The sequence below is a fragment of the Alosa sapidissima genome, chromosome 19 (assembly GCF_018492685.1).
Source record: "Alosa sapidissima isolate fAloSap1 chromosome 19, fAloSap1.pri, whole genome shotgun sequence".
Classification (NCBI taxonomy): Eukaryota; Metazoa; Chordata; class Actinopteri; order Clupeiformes; family Clupeidae; genus Alosa; species Alosa sapidissima.
In genome coordinates, this window is record NC_055975.1 from 7306344 (window position 1) to 7327537 (window position 21194).

The 21194-nt window shown below is 43.4% G+C and overlaps 2 protein-coding genes across 4 annotated transcripts in view; one reads left to right on the top strand and one right to left on the bottom strand.

Moving 5' to 3' along the window:
- kcnk10b (potassium channel, subfamily K, member 10b) lies at nt 1-16337 on the top strand. 3 transcript variants are annotated; one of them, XM_042073100.1, is made up of 7 exons: nt 1-46; nt 2564-2973; nt 10520-10637; nt 11688-11848; nt 12332-12524; nt 13662-13804; nt 14440-16337. In XM_042073100.1, coding segments are annotated over exons 1-7 (1737 nt in total). In that variant the 5' UTR covers nt 1-45; the 3' UTR covers nt 15151-16337. The 3 variants fall into 3 exon arrangements, with proteins under 3 accessions (XP_041929034.1, XP_041929032.1, XP_041929033.1); XM_042073098.1 differs by lacking the exon at nt 1-46 and adding an exon at nt 203-681; XM_042073099.1 differs by lacking the exon at nt 1-46 and adding an exon at nt 203-681 and having other exon boundaries at nt 12335-12524.
- The window catches only part of LOC121693566 (G-protein coupled receptor 4-like), a 13448-nt gene continuing 7314 nt past the window's right edge, over nt 15061-21194 (bottom strand). Inside the window, exons 3-4 of the transcript XR_006025535.1 lie at nt 20610-20616; nt 15061-15070 (exon numbers count right to left, since the gene is read on the bottom strand). The gene's annotated coding sequence lies outside the window, so the exon portion shown is untranslated. The remainder of the gene's footprint in view (nt 15071-20609; nt 20617-21194) is intronic.

Sequence of the window (21194 nt, forward strand, 5' to 3'; positions counted from 1 at the left end):
GGAAAGGTGTAGTAAATCCAAACCACGCAGAGGACCCCACCTATCAGTAAGTGTTTATGTGTGTTTCATCAGTTTGGAACTGCCTTCAGGAACTGGTCATCAACTGGCCATACAAAAATGACAGACGTAGGCTAATAATACAAGCTCACGAAATTCGTTTTGTGCCTACACAAAGACCGGTGCTTGGAAGAACGTGTGGGGGGTTGGAAGTCTGGGCAATCTTCTTGGGATTAATTAATCAATGGTTATAGTGGGCTACTCAAATCTGCACGTCCTAGGTTAACGTTACACTTTAAGGTGGTGTCAAGTGACGAAGTGGACCGTATTCTACACGGGTCGGGTCGGGTGGTACTTAAACTGAGAAACAGCACGATGTGCACGCTTATGCTCATCACTTTGTCTCGTGCGCCTCGCATCCATTATGCGCGGACCTAGCCAAGTGCTAGTCTCCAACCGAATGCAGACAATGTGGTTGTGCTTCTACTACGAGATTTTTTTTCTGCCAGTGACCACAAAATGAAAAAGGTTACTGAAGGGCGTCGCTGAATTACAAAAGTATTTTGCTGTTTTGTTTCATCTCTACTCTATAGAGATTTCTATTGTCTTTGTTATTTGAAACAATCACGATGAAATTTCCGATAGACAATCCAAGGAAACAGGTAAACTGGGATCCCGAACAAGGTTTGTACATTGTTTTAGTGAATAAATCTTTTTACACGGTTGCATTTAAGTTTTTGCATGTTTTTTATTTACTTTCTCATTTCTGGGGACTTAACCGGAGACTCGGTTCATCTGGCAACACACCCTATCAACGTCAAACTATCCATTTGCGTTTTTTTGAAATTCTATTATACTGGTTGCTTGCGGAATTTTATTTAAACATGGCAGAATGATGAGATGGAGTATTACATTGGTTTGCAGCAGTGTGCAGGCAAATTACGTGTCTTCGGAGAATGAAATTAAAGAGAGATGCCGGGAAGTGGAGTGGGGTCTTGACCACGCTCTAGAGCTCAGACTCGCGTTTGATCAGGTTATGTTGTGTCATAGCACTTTCATTTCGTCGTTTGCTTTCAAAAGCCGTAGCCATATCGTTGTGCTACCTATTTTGAGATTTATAGTCACTTTGTCTCACTCACTCTCCTCATCATCATGTTCATCATCATCATCATCATCATCAACGCCACCACCACTACAATCATCAGCACCATCACCATTGTAATCACTACCACAATTATCAATCTCACCAATACCTCCTTTTAATCCCACATCCCACATTCCCTTAAAAAATATAATACTTACTAATACTTACTGATCTTGGAAAGGGAGGTGACTAGTGTGTCACTGAAATTCAAATGACGGTTACATGAAGTTGTGATTGGTTAGGACAAACTACTAGGTTTGAATATCCTGGAATTATTTCCTTATTTCCATATTGTGAAGCTGAAATTTGGCAAACTGGTAGCTATTTGTCTTGATAAAACCCATCATTTAATTATTGACAAAATGCTTAGGTGTTTCTAGTAATTTTCCTTTAATATTTATGTCTTCTAGAAAAGGGTTGGCAGCAGTTTGGTTTCCCGGACACCCGTGAGTCATCAAGCTCAGCCAGTATGACTAATTAAGAGCAGGGCATATAGACTTCCCATCAACTGAACCCCCCAGGTGGTTAGGACCACTAGACAACAAACCTAATTTGCAAAACAGTTTGACATGTTTTTATACATTTCTTGTAACTTGAATCCAATCAATGTGAGAGACATTCCGCAGACCTATCATGTAAATGTATCTGGTGTCAGATTTCAGAGTGTTTAAAAGACAGCAGGACACTTGAAGATGTTTATAAAAACAGTAGGCCAGACAGCACCCCTCTTGAAACATGTCATGCATAGACAAAAAGGGGATTACATCATTCTAGGACTATGGCTCCCGCCCCCTTGTCCCCCACAAAGGCGGATGTTTCATCAGAGGTAGATAGGAGTGGGTCGTAATGTGTGTTAGAAAGTATGGATGCATCCTTGACTCTGTCCATGACCCAGGTTCATCCTGAGCCAGACACTAAATTTTATTATCTGGTCCATTAGGAAATCAATGGTCCTCTTGCACAATCCCATTGAAAGAGAGGTGGATGGGAATACTGAACACTGTACGTTATTCATAGATTCTGCTGCATTCATTTGAGGATTTTGTCAAGAGGGTGTATGTGCTTTCTCGATTATCTGCCAGAAAGTATTGCATAGCACATGATTGCTGATCATGTAAGAGCAAGAGCAGTTTCGTCTGGTATAATGTGCTTTTAGTGGATACAGTTCAGTTATTTTGTAATGGCAGTGCATTGCACACTAATGACATTGTCTCTATTCCGTCTCTATTCCGTTGTTGCCTGGGGTTATAGCCATACAGGCATGCCTACTATTACCGTATGCCTCTCCCTCTCGCTGTCTGTCTCTCTCTCTTTCCCTTTCTCTGCACCTTTGCTCTTTTTTTTCTTTAAACTGCAAATAGCTGGCCCTGTGTACCTATTTTATGGCAACTAAAATACCCCTCTGTTCATCCTACTTTCCAGTGGCGGTCCAGACTAACATGGTGCCTCCGAAGAAGGAGGATCCTGATGTGGTTCAGTCCTCCCTCGTTCATGCCAGCGTCTCGGCCATGCAGAACCCAATGGGCTGCGACGTCAAGTTCAGCGGGCACTGCCCACTGCCCAGGCTCTCCATCTCCTCGCGCTCGGCCAGCGTCGTGGCCAGCCTGGACGCCAGTGTGGATGGCTCGGCCCTGCACTCTGTGATGAAGTGGAAGACCGTCGTTGCTGTGTTCGTGGTGGTGATGTTCTACCTCATCGGTGGAGGGCTGGTGTTCCAGGCTCTCGAGAGGCCCTTTGAGACCAACCAGAAGGACAGCATCACGCTGAAGAAGGCCATGTTCCTGCAGAATCATTCGTGTGTCTCACCTGCCGAATTGGAGGATCTGATCAAGGTAATGCATAGTGTACCGACAGCGTCATGTGACATTGCTAAGTCAAGACATGAATCTCCACATATCCTAACATTTCACTACCTTTCTCAATTGAGAGGCACGTTGACGTCAAGCAATGTGTGTAGCCTGCCTGTTAATGCCTGTCCGGAGCTTCAGAGGTTGACTAGTATTCAATTGAAGCTCAAAGCTCTTTTAGAAAAACAACACAGTAAGAGTTAACACTACCACATCATATAAATGCTTATCTTTCACATGAATGCAAAACACTACAGCTAAGGCCATCAAAACTGACAATGATGGAAACAGAAATGCCCACTAGAAGACTTTTACACTTTCAGCCATCTGATTAGATAATTAGCACTTGTCTAGCTGTGGCCCTGAGTCTTGTGGTGTCAGTTAGGGACCCCCTGTCTCTAGGCTGTCCATTAGAATGGATGTCCTGCTGACAGCCTACTGCGAGAGACCATGGGCAGCAGCTAATCAGGAAATGTCAGGTGTCAGCTCACAAACCACTCCATCAGTCTGCAGCGAGTGCTCCAAGTCTGCAGGGAATTACTGTTAGTGTCACTAAAAACTTGTGGGCTGCAGAGACACTTCAAAAAGTGCAAGAGTTCATTGTCATCTTTCCGATTTTCAATTCTGTTTGGTTTTATTTATATCACACCATAACAGTACGCCTCAAAGCGCTTCGCAGGCCCCAACTTGGACATGAACCTTGATCAATGCAGTCATCAGCCAGTTGTGTTTTATTACATGAGAACAGTACCAAAAGCAATAGCATGGAACTATTGTGTGCAGGGCTGTAGTGGAGGTTTAACGCAAGTAAACATAGTTTATCTTCCTCTGAAATTTATGAAAATAGTTTATCCACCTCTCAAAAGAGTTTATTCACCAATTGCAACTTTTAATATTCAAAAACCACACTGTATTATCCACATCCAGAATATGTACACTCATCAACACACTAAGAACAATTTAATACCACTGGTATTGTTATAAACATTGAACAATAATCTCTACCATCATCAAATGTTCTGAATGCCTTTTTAAAAAATCTGATAGCATGATGCAGTCCACCTTACCATGGTCACAGAATTCATAGTTTACCCACTTCTTATTTTAACACTACCCCCCTGATTGTGTGAATAATTCAAGTCTTGTATTGATTTTTTTCCGGCACACACTACAACCACGCACCCTAAACAATGTCTTGAGGGTGTGATTGACGTGGAAAGGATAGTGCTGGTTTTACATAACTGGCAGAAAAAGCTGCTGAAGACTTTTGCAGTGAAAAATCACGGACAGTAATTGTTCACACGTTTACATGAAGTATTAATTATTTGACTTTGCCTTCTTTGCCTTCTTGGTCACAGTGTGCTCTTTTTTATTGTTGTATAAGAGCCGAAACTAATGGTTTTATAATGCTGATTCATAATCAAAACAGAACATTATGGGCCCCTGCAACATCCTTCAGTGTCACTGACAGTTTCACCCCTTCAGAAAAGTTATTTATACAGCGGCCGCTGATGATGGGCACTTCTGCCAATGAGGGCCCAGGGATCCATAAAGCTCCGGAACCAGATGGACACAGTCTGTTCCGTAGCACACCCTCTCTATGAGACTCTGTCATCTTCAAATCCCACTTATGACAAGATATGGGTGTCTAGGGCCAACAGCATGCAGTGCTCTTTGATGAAATGTTGCCATATGCATCACCTAGAGCTGTAAAAAGTCTCTGCCTCTTATTCTTCAGCTTGTCAGCTCAAGTAAACGTGCCTTATAGCATCTCTGGAGAATGTGTAACTGGTTTGCTCCAATTTTCCTTTGCTGGTTATGTCTGTAATACTAATGTGGTGCAAAATAACGCCCACCTAGCACATGTCCCTCTCTCCCTCTGGTCTTTAGAACATCTTAGTTGCCCTCATTACTTCAGTAGCACAAACTGGACGTTTTGAGGAAATCAATGGCTTTTATTTCCCTGGAAGGAAGGGGACTGATGTAAACCCTTTAATACAATGTGTGCTAACTGGTTCCGTGGGAAATCAAGTACTCATTCAATTCAGTTCAATTCAATTTAAAAATTCATTGGATGTTCCACTGGCTTCAAGCATGCCCCCGCCTCAACATGGACTCTTGGTTAGGGATTGTGATGGACCTTCTCAACCTTGATTGAATTCTCATGGCGTGATAAAACACTTGCCAAGTTGTTGCCATAGCATCGTCCCTCAAACCAAATCCATACACATTCTCTTGTATATAATATGTATATACACTACCGGTCAAAAGTTTGGAGTCACAAATGAAATTTCCATTCCATTTCATTGCTGAGATTATTTGCATTGTGTTTTTTTTAATCAGGGCAGCAGTTTCAGATTACATGATGTGCTTACATAATTGCAAAAGGGTTCTCGACTGTTGTAGAAAGAAATGGCTGATCTTTAATGCAATATCTACATTGCCCATTATTAGCAACCATTCATCCAATGTTCCAAAGGCACATTCTGTTTACTAATCTGATATCATTTTAAAAGGCTAACTGAGAAAACATAGAGAGAGAACCCTTTTGCAATTATGTAAGCACATCATGTAATCTGAAAACTGCTGCCCTGATTAAAAAAAACAATGCAACTGATCTCAGCTGGTATTTTGTCTATAATGGATTGGAAAATATTTTTTTAAGTGACCCCAAACTTTTGACCGGTAGTGTATAAATATAGTTTAGAAAACATTATGTTCTGCTCGGATCTGAGAAGCTTCCTTTTGTTTTGAAAGCTCCCTTGACTGTGCATATCCATGACTGATATAGGACCCTCTCCAGCAGGTCCCATATTTACTGCATTAGTGCTTTGTCACGCTGTCATGTTGCTGTCCGTCACCGCTGGGCAGGGGGCCAGCTGAAATCACGCCTGCCCGTCAGCAGGCAGTTCCGAGGGGCTGCCCTATCGGGGGTGGCGGTTTTGATGGCTGCGGAGTGTGGGTGACTCAAAGGCTCTGCCAGCCTGCTGAGAACACATGGGTACCTGACTCTGACAGCCACGATGACTAAGTGCGGATCGCGCTAATACAATCATAGATGTTTTTTAAGATGTGCCTTTCAGAACCCTCAGCTTGATGCTAATCAATGTGTTTACACAGCGAACTCTGCTGCTAAGAGAGGGGCTTATTGTCATGTAGCACTTGTAACTCAATATCAATGTGATGCATGAGTAAGTTGCAACACTGTTTTTCTTTTCTGGTAAGCAAAAGCATGTCCATTTAATATGGAAGGTAAGTGCAATCCACTTTAGGAAGAGACAGGCCCTATTCCGTTTCATGTGGGTTGTGCTCTGCATAACCTCTAAGACTGGGCCAAACTATAAGTCAGCCAAGTCCAGTTTCTGTAGCCAAAATCAGTTGAAAGCCCCACACATGTGCCATAGATGGCTTTGCTCCAGTCAATTGCTTCATTTTCACAGTGACATTGACTAATTTCTGACACATTCAGACCCTGCAGTAGGTCTAAAATTAGTGTATTTACTGCGAAGGCACAGGTCGTTGCATGTAGGCTATAGTGGCTTCAATCCACTGTTGTTGCATCTTCACTATTACTGTTTCCGTGTGATATGTTATCTTTTGTAACATTCAATAATTTAGCTCACTCAATGGACTGGACAAGGAATTAATTAGTTCAGGTCTCTTCAGTCTGCAATCAAATATAGATAGATAGATAGATAGATAGATAGATAGATAGATAGATAGATAGCTACTTTATTGATCCCCAGGGGAAATTCAAGGTCTCAGTAGCATACAGACAGACAACACACACACATTCACTAACAGCAGAAAAAGTAATTAAAAGTATATAATAAAAAAACACAACTAAGCAATAAGGACAGTAGAAGATAAAGAATATACTAAATATACTATACTAAAATACAAATTATACTAACTAACACTTAATCTAAATCAATTCTAAAAACAGTATCCACATAGTGGTGATTAATCAAACAAGAGGCGCTTGCAATGACTGAGGCAGGGACTGAGCCTGTGATTCTCTGTGCATAGTAAGGTAAGGTACGGTGCTCTGTGTGAGTGAGTGTCACGGTGATAGTGCAATGGTGATAGGGGTCATAGTGCAAATGAGTCCAACAGTGCAACAGTGCAAGAATAAGTCTATATATCTATATTTATATATATATATCACTATTTTAAGAAAAGGTATAAGTGTGGCCACAGTTCGGCTGTGGCATGGAGGGAGGGGTTATGCATATGTGCTAATGTGCTAATATAGCAAGCAAACAGTGAGGCAGAAAGACAGTGGTAAAAAGTGGCTAGTGGTAAGACAGTATCCAAAATGGAGGGGGTGAAGAGGCAGACAGACTATGCAGAGAAGTCTATCTCTCCTCTTCCCTTAAGTGAAGCATTGAACAGTTCAATGGCCCTGGGGACAAATGACTTCCTCAGTCTGTCTGTTGTGCAAGGCAGTGAGCGAAGTCTCCAGCTGATCAGGCTCTTCTGCTTAACAATAGTGCTGTGGAGTGGGTGACACTCATTGTCCAAGATGTTGATCAGTTTGTTCAGGGTCCTTTTGTCAGATATTGAAGTGATGCATTCCAGTTCAGCTCCCACTACAGAGCCAGCTTTCCTTACCAGCCTGTCAATTCGCCTCGCATCTTTCTTCTTTGTGCTTCCTCCCCAGCATACCACTGCATAGAAGAGGACGCTGGCAACAACAGACTGGTAGAACATCCTGAGGAGCTTGCTGCACACATTGAAGGACCGCAGCCTCCTCAGGAAGTACAGCCTGCTCTGCCCTTTCTTGTAGAGTGCATCAGTGTTGGCTGTCCAGTCCAGTTTATTGTCCAGGTGGAGACCCAGATACTTGTAGGTGCTTACCACCTCCACATTGACCCCATCAATGGGAACTGGTAGCAGAGTGGGCTTAGACCTGCGGAAATCCACCACCATCTCCTTGGTCTTTGAAGTGTTGAGTTCATTGAGATGATTGAGTTTGCACCATTGCAAGTCCTCCACCAGGCTCCTGTACTCCTTCTCCTGCCCGTTCCTGATACACCCCACAATTGCAGTATCGTCAGAAAACTTCTGCATGTGGCATGACTCGGTGTTGTAGCAGAAGTCAGATGTGTACAGGGTGAACAGGACTGGAGAGAGCACAGTTCCCTGTGGCGGTACTGCTGATCACAGTGTCAGAGAGACAGTTCTTCAGTCTGACGATGTCAGAACAGCAACATTACATTTTGATGGATCTGTGAACGTAGACTGATTGTCTAGGAGCTGTAGTCTTTTGTCTTTTTTCCATTATAACTTGTGGCCTTGCCTCGTGGCCTCGGTGTGCTGAGCTAATTCTCTAAACAAGCGCTCCCTCCATGTTCATGTGTGCTGATGTAGCCTGCGGAGTGGAGGCACAGGAGCGCTCTGGCAGCAGCAGCGACAACAGCCGTCACCATCACTGCACCTGACTCACGTGCCGGGGCAGCAGGAGGGCGAGCAGCCGCAGGAGGAGGGGGTGGGAGGAGGAGGGGTTGGGAGCGGCACCTGCCGAGGGCCTCGTCATGAGCTCATGCCAAACGAGACCTCCCGGTTGTCCCGCGTGAGCAGCCGCGCTGCCACTGCAGTGTTGGTGACACAATTTAGCAATGTGCAGAAATATGCAGCGGCTCTGGAAAAAAGCAGGGATATTCAAGACAGCCAAATGGAATCAAATTTTTGTTAAAAAGATACAGAGAGAGGGAGAGAATAAAAGAGAGAGGGAGGGTGGCAGCAGTTTCTTCTTGTCACGTCATTTTGACTGATGTTTGCAGTTGGCTGCAACAGCAGGTGTTCTAAACAGTCCTCCGTTCATAAACGTGTGTACATCTACATGTAATTGATTTAGCATCTCTGTTTGACAAACAGGGTTTCCACAGCCTTGTGGAAAAACTGACAGGCCTGTAGGATTGGGCGGCCACTGTGGGAGGACATGCTAATCAGTGTGAGCAGATGCTCCGCTGCTTTAAGAGGCAGTGCCCCTGCCACCTCACTGAGTGCAACCGCTTAATATTTTATAAGTCAGGCGGGGGGTGCTTGACAGCACAGGCAGTTTGTTTTTTCAGACAGGAATTACATGGAAGGAAGTGTTGCCATTCACACACTGAAATACCTTTGTATAGACATTAAATATGCATAAATATGCTCAAATTATGCCAAGATCAACTAGAGAAATAGCCACTTGTGTGACTGTAGGCACCAGATTCACAGCTGATTCATTAAAGGGTTTGTTACAATCTAAGAACAAATGATGAGGTTAGATGCAAAAGCCTCTAAACGCCACCTCCTGTCAAAAATGAGATAACTATGGTGAGTGAATGTTCTCCTGCAAAATCTGCTAAATACCACTCTCTTCCTGGTCTGGAATATCGATTTGTAGGCAAAAACCTATAGGAGCTTGATAAAAAAAAATGCTTATTTAAAAGAAAAGTGGTGAGAGAGTTTTGCATCTGAACTCTTCAACTCTAACCTAATCGGGATTCTGTTTTTAACCATATCTGAATTTAGTTTGGGTGGTTACAAAAGGAAATGAAATGAATTACAAATGATACTGAAACTAAAATAGGGGAAATAACACCTGCAGATTCGACACACTTTCCCGGCATGAGATGTAGGTGTAGATGTGCAATCTTGTTAGGACGGGAAGCTGTAGTAGCTGTGAAAATATACAGGCCGCAGGGTGCAACTTCTGCATCTGATATCTGAGAGTGGGAGGCTTGGTGCTAAAAATGAAACAGAGTAAATTGTGCTTTTTGAAGGTACGGTTGACACACTGGTACCTGGCATAGCATATACAAAGTTGTCACAGTAGCATATAACAGTGTATTGTAACTATACAGTGTACTGAACATGATATATACACTATATCATATGTATCTAACTTCATGTAGTATCATAGTTAGATACTATTCAATGACAGTTTACCTAATGGAAGTACATGTTTAATTGAGGGTCATCATATCGCCTAATGTTCATAACCTTCACAGAGGTTACATTACCAGGCGTTGCACAGTGCTTCCACTGTGTGCTGAAATTATAATGTTAGGGTTCAGCTTTGGAGCTGAAGAACATAAGACAACACCTCCTGTGACAACCACCAGTTCTCTGTTGTCAATATCATGTGATATCCATGTGATCATATGGACAGTCATTGCACATACACAGTACTTTAAATATGGAAACATTATTTATGGTGTGTGCTGTGTATTTCGGATGCAGGCACACAACAGCGTGTTTATTCCATCTCTTTCTCTGTCTCATTCCCTCTCTGACTCTCTTTAGAAGCATTATGTTTCTTTGATCTGTCCAGGCAGCCATGGATAATGCCCTGGCCTGCAGACATTCGAAGTGAAGTCGGAGAATTTCACCTAATGCCCCCCCCACTCTTTTTGTCTCAGTCTGAGAACGTTTTTTGTTTGATCTTTGATCTAACAAGACATGTTTTCAGTTAATGTTTGGCTCATGTTTTCATACTTTCTTTCATTTGTCTCTCCCCGTCCCTGTACCCTCCCTCCTCCAGCATGCCATAGAGGCGGTCAGTGCCGGTGTGAGTCCAATCGGAAACACGTCCCACGACTCCAGCCACTGGGACCTGGGCAGTTCCTTTTTCTTCGCGGGGACGGTGATCTCAACAATAGGTAACCTTTCTTTCATCCCCAAAGCATCTGACCTTCAGTGTCCGGCTTTGTATGCAGGCTGCACCCACAGCGATAATCAATAGAGATGATCGCCTTTTTAACAGCCTGTTCACCTGACCCATGCATGTCCTCTCCGCCACTCTGAGGAGTAGGAGCGAGAGACACAGCCATACACTGCTACTGTATTCAGTTTAATGGCTCCCGCCATCTGTTAGGGTGAATTGTAAGAAGAAGACTGCTCTCGTGGGACTGAAATCTATGGGAAGAGTAGGCTTGCCCTGGTTGACAAATCATGCAGCAAACAAGCTCCCAATACAGAAAACTGCTCTTTTTGTCTCTTGTAAAATGTAAAAAACTCTTTTGTATGAGAGTTGTTTTGTTATGTTAAAATTTGTTATGAATGCCCTTACATACGTGCCTCTGAGAGCTTTAGGAGAAAGACATGACATGTCATCTGGAGAGTAGATCTCAATTACACACTTGTCATTTAGGTATGAGCTACACCAGGCGCGTAACTGAAGCGTTCCGTTTGCGACACGTAAAATCCATTTTAAATTAATTGGGGTTTTTTTTTTTCGTACGCGCCGCTGTCACGTCTGGTGTAGCTACTTCCATTGATTATAGTGGCAGCTAATTGTTGCAGCAGACTATACGCGAACAGAACGCTTCAGTAACGCGCCTGGTGTAGCTCACCCCTAAGGCTGATGGATCAGCAAATATACACCTACCGGTAATTTGATATGTCATGTATAGTAATAATGTAGAAGAGCATAATAATTATGTCTAGAATGATGGGAGAAAAGTGATGTTTGGCATAGTTTGCCCTCTCTGTCTGTCCTTCATGTGCTCTTAAGCCCACACTATTGAGAGATCAAATCAATCTCTGCATCATTTGCATACACCCTTAGCATATACATTGATTTCTACCTCCCCTTAAATGGATTTTGTTTTGTAGAGTTGCATGTCTGAGTTGGTATGACTATAGAGTTTTTGTGATGTTGCAAATGTTACTGCAACATTGCCATGTCTATTCCATGTACTTTGCTACAGGTTATGGAAACATTGCACCCAGCACAGAAGGTGGCAAGATCTTCTGCATCTGTTATGCCATAATTGGCATTCCTTTGTTTGGGTTTCTCCTTGCTGGAATTGGTGACCAGCTTGGAACAATCTTTGTGAAATGCATCTTGAAGGTGGAGAGAATGTTTAGGGTAAGCTTCTACATAATTGGCACCAACATTGTTATTTTCATCTCATCACTCACTCTGGCTAAAAGACTCATTGATGTCTGATCATGAGTCTTTTAGCCAGAGGCAACTTTAACATTTATTAATGAGAGCCTTTTAACTGTAATAGGTTCATTGAAAGTAAGGTGCCGTTGATGTGCTTTGGTTACTAGCTTTAGAACACAGCTTTGTCTTGCTATTGATTTGAATTAGTAATTGTGGTTGGCTTTGATTTCCATGTTGAGTGTGAAGGCTATTAAGTAATTTCAGGCTTCAGTGCGGATGAACAGTGAACAAAATACCACCTTGTAGTGTTATTGCAATAGACATGAGAGAGTAATAAAAGTAGAATAAACTCATGGAGCATTTCTCAGATTCCAGACACCTTATAGTAGAATGCTAATTTATTTATTTATTCATGTCTGGATTTATCATTGAACTAATACATGCATGTTGTTCGCATTGTAGCAGAGACACAGACAGATCAGCCAGACCAAGATCCGAGTGACCTCCACCATACTCTTCATCCTGGCGGGATGCCTAGTCTTCGTCGCTCTCCCGGCACTTATTTTCAAAAACTATGAGCGATGGACTGCGCTGGAGGCCATTTACTTTGTAGTCATCACTCTCACGACAGTTGGGATAGGGGATTATGTTGCAGGTAAATGCTGGTACCCTAAGCATCTTTTATATCATATGATACTACTTTTGAACATCACAGTATGCAACAGGCGTGCCTGCAGGTGTACAGCTGTACACACTGTGTGTACCATCAGCTACTCAACAACGAGAGAGATTTTCCCCTGTGTGTGTATTCACAACAAGTTGGCCAACCATAACTTCCCAACTCAGCACAGTATCCCATTAACTGCATGACAGCAGGCTATTTACAATTTTCTAAGTAAAGCTTGTAAACACATTATCAAAATCAACTTAATGCAGAACACGCACACCTTTTGTTTGAGCAGGAGAGAGAATAACAGCGCACAAACGCAGCAATTACAGAAGTTGTAGGCTAGGCTACTTGTTGCTTTCTTTTACTGTCTATGGTTGCTGGTTGTCAAGGCCATCATGGATATAAAACGTTTTTTTTTTTTAAACAACAAAAACAGAAAGGATAGAGGCAGTAAAGTTAAAGGAGTTATTTCAGATGGGCAAGAACAAGGTAGGCAAAATTGGTGTGTCTGTCAAAACGTTAGCATTCCAACTTAATTATACTGAATAATGCTTACTGATGTTACAGCGCACACACTGTTTAAAGCCATATGTAAACTTGAACAAACATTCTGTAGATGGGTGTGTGTACCATAGCATTCATTCCTGCAGGACCCCCTGGTATGCATAGGCTATACCTATGCTATATTCCCTCCAGATTTCCTGATGCGGTTTTTTATCATTATACTGTATACTACTAAAATGTAATTTGGCCTTATCACAAAACTATTTTCATTTGTCTCTCCCCGAGTGCAATTTGCTTGGTGATGTTAAAGTGAAATATACAGTATAGAATATCAGAAGGTGTGCTTAGTGTGTTAACTAGCCTCTCCAACCAACACAGAATCATTTCAGGCTGTGAAAAACCAAATTCACTCAAATTGAATTTGTGTGGGGAGTCACCATTAATTCAGAGCTGTGCCTGCTTACCGTTAATGCACGCTATTGATTTTCATTCCACTGTCTCTGGCAATCCGCAGAGACAAACGTTCAGGAGCAGGCTATTTTTAGAATCACCATCTTAAATGAGCTGTCCTCATTCCTCACTGTATTTCTCCTTAATCCTGAAACCATTTGTGCTCAGGTGGTGACCGTGAGACCGAGTACAGGCAGTGGTACAAGCCGTTGGTGTGGTTTTGGATCTTGGTCGGGTTGGCCTACTTCGCAGCTGTCCTCAGCATGATTGGAGACTGGCTCCGAGTTCTTTCCAAGAAGACGAAGGAAGAGGTGGGGCCTTCCATGATTGCATTACTTTATTATTACATTAGACTGCTGGGAAAAGGTCCTCTGACCTTCATCTTATGTAATGTCTCATGAGTAGACCTTAAGGCATGGAAGTCATAACTAAGATAGTTGTGGAGTTTTAAAGGTGGTCTGTATTGAGGTCTAAATTAGTAAGTAAAGAACGAGGCTGTGTGCCATTAACTTGAGCCGATGAAATCAGAGCCATAGAAAATGTGCTTTACGACACAAATGAGTTTTGCGATGTACAGGTAAGAGTTTGGCCATTGCTTTTTATATATATTTTTTTGGGGGGGCTTTTATGGCTTTAATTGACAGGATAGTGGAGAATGACAGGAAGTGAGTGGGAGAAAGAGTCGGGGTGGGATCCGTAAGGGACCAAGGGGCAGGAATCTAACCCGGGTCGCCGGCGTATGGTTCAGGTGCCCCAGCCAGTTGCGCCACGGCTGGGGCCTGGTCATTGTTTTGATTGTGATTGATCCATGATTTGCCCCTAGCACCTTACTGTCTTTGTTAATTCTATGTTATCGGTCTTTTTTTACAGCCCTTTGGTCAACTGCTGTTGTTTTAAAATGTGCTCTATAAATAAATTGACATTGTCATCCCCCTGTCTCCATCAGGTCGGGGAGTTCAAGGCCCACGCTGCTGAGTGGAAGGCCAACGTACGGGCAGAGTTCCGCGAGACGCGGAGGCGTCTGAGCGTGGAGATTCACGACAAGCTGCAGCGCGCCGCCACCATCCGCAGCATGGAGCGCCGGCGCCTGGGCCTGGACCAGCGCGCCCACTCGCTGGACATGCTCTCGCCTGAGAAGCGCGCCGTCTTCGCCAGCCTGGACGCGGGCCGCTTCAAGACGGGCTCGCAGGAGAGCATCGAGTCCAAGCTCAACAACCTGCGCGGGCTGCAGTCGGCGGCGGGTGCGTACGACGCGGTGGCGCCACCGGGGGGAGGCGGAGGCCCCCCGCAGGCCGCGTCCGACGACAACCTCTTCAACCGCTTCGGCTCGCTCACCAAGCTGGCCAAGCGCAGCCGGAACCGCGAGATGCAGAGGAACATCCCGGAGGAGGTGCGGCGCGCCTGCGAGGGCTTCAGCGCCAGCAGCACCACGCTGAGGGAGAACGAGGTGGATGAGCGGGGCGAGGAAGAAGAGGAGGAGGAGGTGGAGATGGAGATGGAGGAGGAGGAGGAAGAGGAAGAGGAGGAGAGGGTGGAGAAGGAGGGCGACACAAGCCTCAGTGACGTTCCCCAGTATACTGACAAGCTCAATGTGCCGAACGGTTTTGTGCCTTCTCAGGCCAAAGAGACAAGAGCATCAGCCATAGGGATGTCATAGAGATCAAACTGTGAAAGGGTTTCAGGCCAAGGAGATCAGACATGTCTCAAAATGTGCCTTTCTGTTTTTGTACATCGTTACTTTTGGACATATGGTGACTGGACAACCGTGAACTATGAATTAGGTCAGTCGCGCCCACATTTCACCATTTCTGTTGCTGAACAATTGAAAAGGTCACCAGACACTGTCCAATGACAACTTGCTTATCGCTCCTTTGAAGGACAACTTCAAAGGGGCTTTGGGTTCTCTAGAGTATGACCTGGCAGCATATCATCATTAACTGTCACTATACATGAAGAAGTGTATGGATGATGTCAGCTTGTGCTTTGACTGTGTGGCATACATGCTGATTGAGCAAGTCAACAGCCGACTTATTATCTGTGAATGCAACATATAGTATTCAGTCTGTGAATACAATATCTCATATCCTTGTCATGCTGAGAAATGTTGTACATCGTAATACATTTGATCACAATCACTTAGATTTATACAACTCTTGAGTTTGATTGGAAACTAAGCCATTTAGGGTGGGTGCAGACATTGTCTGGTGGAGGAACTAAAGTTTATCACCAATCAAAGCCTTTGGGAGTTGGAATTGCCAACCGTTATCATTTTTGGAAGAATGAGAGAGTTAATCTCATCACATTTAATCATGTCCAATCTTAAGAATATCAGAAGTGGGGAGATATTTCCATGCGGTCCATTCCCCTTCTAATAATTGCCTGTAGGAGTGGTCAGCTGCTTTCCCTGTGTTTCAGGGGTGGTTCTTCTTTCTAGATAAACACAAAAATATGATAAATAACGGACTGCCAGCATTCTAAATGGTGGCATTTTTGTCTTCCCCTGTTACAAGTATATCAAATAATAATTATTTAATATTAATAATAAATTGGCAAATCTTTTTAATTTCTAAAATATACTTGGACAGTTCAATACTAATTAATCTGAATGTTCTCTTCAGTGTAACAGCTGCTTATTGTTATGAAGTATTGCCTGTGACAACAGAAACTGTCTCATTTAACACTGCATGCCGTTTTGGTAGACTAAGCAGGTGTAGAAATTGATGGACTTTGACTAAGTGCTTTGAAATACTGATGGAAAGTGCCACAACTTGGGCCGTGTTGATCACAATAGTTTTTTGTTGGGCATTACATGAGACTTAGTGAGTGCCTTTTGAGAAATAAAGGAAAAACACCAAATGTTAAATAACCCTGTCCTAAGACGTACTTCTTTGAGAACACACCTTTCACATTTCTCCCAGTGCCACCCACAGTCACAGTGAGTTCTAAAATGTTATTTTATGAAAAGTCAGTTTTCATAAAACGATACCAAAAATAATGGACTAAACCTTTAAAGAAAAGCAGAGATGCTTTTCAAACTTCATAACAACCCATAATTATCAGGATAAATAAAGACTTTGAAAGGTTAATAGTACATTTGTTTATGGCCGAGGAGCAAAGCTTAGTAATGATCACTGAAGTGTGAACAAAAACAGCGGATGCAGTGATGAGACTACAGTTGCATGCGAGAACCACTCAGCCTGGTATAAAAGGGTTGGGCAAAGCAACATTATGTAATGGATGATAAATAGTGTTCCCTGACACCTGGTTCTCTGGAAGGTTGGTTCGCATGACTATCTGCCAGCCTAACTTCAAAAAGGTGGAGGGCTCAGCAGATAATTTTGCGGTCAGCCAGGGTCATACAATTTGACTTGGAGCGTAGAGCTGAAGCCATCTCACCGATCACGCGACAGGAAATTAATCAAAGCACAGGCAATGAGAGGGAGAGGAGCATAGTGAGCACGTGCGAGAGACCAAATGACAAAGACTAAGACAGCAATGGTGATAAGAGAGGAAAGAAGATAGTTGGATAGAGAGAAGAGTGTTGGGGTGGGGTGGTAATGGAGGGAGGGAAGAGAGGAGAAGACCGAAAGAGACAGAGGGAGGAGGAGCGATACATTTTCTCTATTCGAGTAGCTATCTATTAGAAACAGGGCTGCCTCCAAGGTTGATGCAACCTCCACCTGTCTACCACGTCTTGTTGTCTTATTGATGACTCATGATGGATGGGAGCACGTGAGCACACACAACCTCCACACAACCCCCACATAACCCCCACCCCCAACAGCGTAAACTTGCATTGCAACGTGGAGGGCAGGCCATGAGCATGTTTACGTCCTGTCTGCAGTTAACGACGAAAAGACCGCAGTGCAGCCCTCCTGCCAGTCGGACTGTAAACAAGCCCATGTGGGCCATAATAGACATGAAAGTATTACATCAGCATAGTGCTTTCCTCTCTCAGGTGCATTAGCTAGACTTGGAACGGAGAATGGTGTAAGGTGCAAATTAGTGTTTGTCAAATGGGAGGGATGTATTATTGACTTTCTACTTTCTTTTCTTTTCTTTCTTCTTTCATTTCTGATGTTACCAATATGAGTGAATTACTTACTCTTCAATAGCAGGCAGTTGACGGTTGAACACTTGCAGTCCTTTTTAATATTCAATGTAACCTTCATGTAACTTTTCGAATGATTTTGCCTCCAAAAACATCATGAATGTTCAGCTTTCACATACCTGTTAGTTAAGACTTCAAAGCTCACTGAAAGCACATCTGTAAAAAGCATTTCAATGCACATAATTGTTCTTAATGAAGATGAATAATTTTGAAAAGGATGAAAGAAATTCATTTTAACCTGAAGCAGTGTTGCTTTTGCTGTGCAGTTTATTCCATTTCATACATTTACTTACAAAATACCACAAATACCTGCAAATGCACCATCAAAAAGCAGTGAGAAATTATACAGCAATTAAACCTATAGATCTTACTCATTTTTCTCTCTCCCTCTCTCTCATTCTCTCTTTCTCTCTCTCTCTCTCTCTGCTTTCTTTGTCTTGCTTGTATGATTAAATGTGTGTAAATGAGTTGTGAGCTGCAAATGAGCTTAATTGTGTTTCTGCATGGCCCATCCTGTTTCCAGTAGCGCTCTCTCCCACTGAGCTCACTTTTGGTTATATGATCAAGAAGCTCTTGATTGACACCACTTGATAGATTGAGTTCATAGTCATTTATCCTTGCTCAGCCAGTGTTGCATTAGGAAAAGTCCATTAGTGTAAAAGCTGATATTCTTTAAAAGCTTCCTTGGGCATCTGCAACATGCCGTAAAAACATGGGGCCAGTTTGCAGTGGAATCACCATGGAAACTGTCATTTATTTGAAGCGTACCACGCATATCCCTCCCACTCTGTTTTTCAATGTTGTTGACATTTTTGGCAAGAGGGAGTAGGAGTCTGGAGAGGCACAGGGACAAACAGTCTAAAGTCTGACTTAGTCAGGGCCTCACAAACACCATGGTCTCCACACATCCACACTTTTACTCTCTCTCACACACACATTCACTCTCTCTCTCTCTCACACACACACACAGATAGTTTGCATGCGTGTGTGTCTGTGTTAAATCGCTGATGGTGCAGGTTTGTGCAGCTGCGGAGGCAGGCTGGAAGTTTGTATACATCTTACAACAAGCGTTCTCTGCTGGGTGGAAACGGAAAGAGGAAGAGCCTGGGGGGAAAGACACCCAGTGCAACAGACTTCCGTCCCCAGCACCACTTCAAAAGGAGCCAGATGCGTGGCCAGGGAGGGGAAGGAGGACGTGCGATGTGCGTGCGAGGAGCACAACGCCACACGAGAGGTGACGGGCGCCAGGTCAGAGGTGAGGAAAAAATGGCCCCCGGGTTCTGTGAAAAGCCAAGCGGTTGGTTCCCACATCATGCACTTTCCAGAAAAAAAAATATGTAGGGTAAAGAAAGTCGCACAGCTGACACATGTCAACGAAGAAGGGAAGAGAAAGTAGGCGACGCCTGTGACAGCGACGGTAACAGTCTCGAAAAGACACTTTGTTGTTGGCTGTGGAAACAGGCATTGTCTATTTTCAAAGTGACTTCTGTGTCACCATGGGATGGTTTGAACCGCAGAAGAAGTACTTGAGAGAGATGAGTTGAGATGAGTTGCCCCCCTGCCCCCCTACCCTCCATCATTATTGTGAGTCATTATTGGAGTGATTCTGCCTCCGCCGTGACAGACGTAGCTGTCGGTTGGGCTGACTCATCTCATATCTAATAGCAATGTTGGCAGCCACAGCAGCAGCCAGGCCTGATTTCGGAGAACTTCCGTACAAAAGTGTGTGTGTATGTGAGTGTGTGTGTATGTGAGTGTGTGTGTGTGTATGTGAGTGTGTGTGTGTGTGTGTGTGTTTGTGTGTGTGTGTGTGTTTGTGTGTGTTTGTGTGTGTGTGCAGGGGAAAGACAGGGAGGGAAGGAGCTGGAGGGTAGGAGCTAGTGAGAAGGCTAGGATGAGATGGGGGGAAAACATACCTACAGCAACAAGGTCTAAGGCGTTCTACCCAGTCTATAAACCTAAAGAGCATACTGTAACAGTTAACATGGTTTACAGTACAAATGTGAAAACACACACACACACACACACAGAGATGCACACAGAGAGATGCACATACAGATACAAACATTCACATTCATCAACATACATGTGTGTATGCTAACACACCACACTGTACCGTGCACGTCTGCCTCCTTTAATCTCCTGTATTTAGCTTATATCACATTAGTATACAGTAGTTACGTAACACTATTACCTGGGCATTCAGTGAGCATTTATATTCCAGAGCCTTGTTTCCATATATAACTTTGTTGTTTATTTGGTTCAGTGTCTCTGTGTTGCACGTGGCAATGTTGTTGTGTGTGAATGTTGTTGTGTGTGAATGTGTGTGTGTGTGAATGTGTGTGTGTGTGAATGCGTGTGTGTGTGTGGTCGCCTGAATGCATGTGACAATTCCCTATAGTCCATGGGCACAGCTGCCATGATGGGTGTCATGCAACGCACCTCATCCTGGAAGCAGGATTTCTCCCCCCCCCCCCCCTTTTTTTTTGACGAAAGCTCCTCTGAGAGGCCACAACAGCGGTTCCCGGGGATGAACTCTCCAGCTGACATGTCACCCCTGCCCACACCCACAGGACGCAGTCAGAGAGTAAATGCATGGTGCTTTCTGCTCCCTGTTTTTAGAATTTCTTTTAGGACGGCATGGTTCATTTCATGACACTGTTGAACCTCAGCGTTCTACTCTGTTTGACTGAAACATGGAGCTCAGGCGATTCTAATGCTGAAGTAATTCTTTCAGCAGATTTGTTCATGGTTTTACTTAAGTGATAAGTCATGAAAATAACTTTCATTCTTGATATTCTATTAGTCTTTATCTAATAGTTTAATATCAATATGTCATTTAATGCTTTACACAGTGGTCTAAGAGGGCGATTGGATTTTTGGTTGGTGCCTGTAATTAGTGATCTAAACCTTGCCATTAACTGCATCTTGAACCAACAAGGAAACATCTAGCATCTCATGTGCAAGCAGTATCATTTACTTGTCATGAAACCTATTATCACTACACCACAACTGAGTCAGTGGGATGCTAAAAATAAGGCAAAAACAAACACTCAAATTGGTTCTCTGAACAAGTTGTCTGAACAAGTATTCAGACAGATGTGCACAGCCACTGCAGCAACTAGCAACATCATGATATCATCTTGTGGATTTGTATAGGTTGGACAGGAATGCACAGCCCCCACTTCTTCAGATGACTCAGTTAATACATCAGCCTTATAACTATCTAGGTTGGTTCTGGTAGAAGTTGAGACAAATGCTTTCTGTTATCAGGAGCAGTGTGAGCAAGAGAGCTTTGACGAGGCACCTCTATTTATCACTTTTTGATTCCCACAGAGATGTCTGCTCTGTTTTGCAGTCGAGGTCGGTAGACTTCCTGTCTATGTTCCACTTTGTTTTCACAATACATTAGGGAACCTGTTTTAAGTCCTCACAAATGACTTGCGGCCCAGTGCAGTGGTAAAGTATAGAGAGTGTGTACTGATCTGTTGAACTGAGCTCTGTGTGTTATTTCTTGAAGCACATCATCAAAACTCAAATAGATCGTCAAGGACGACAGCATGCAAATCCATCATACACCTCCCTTTTGC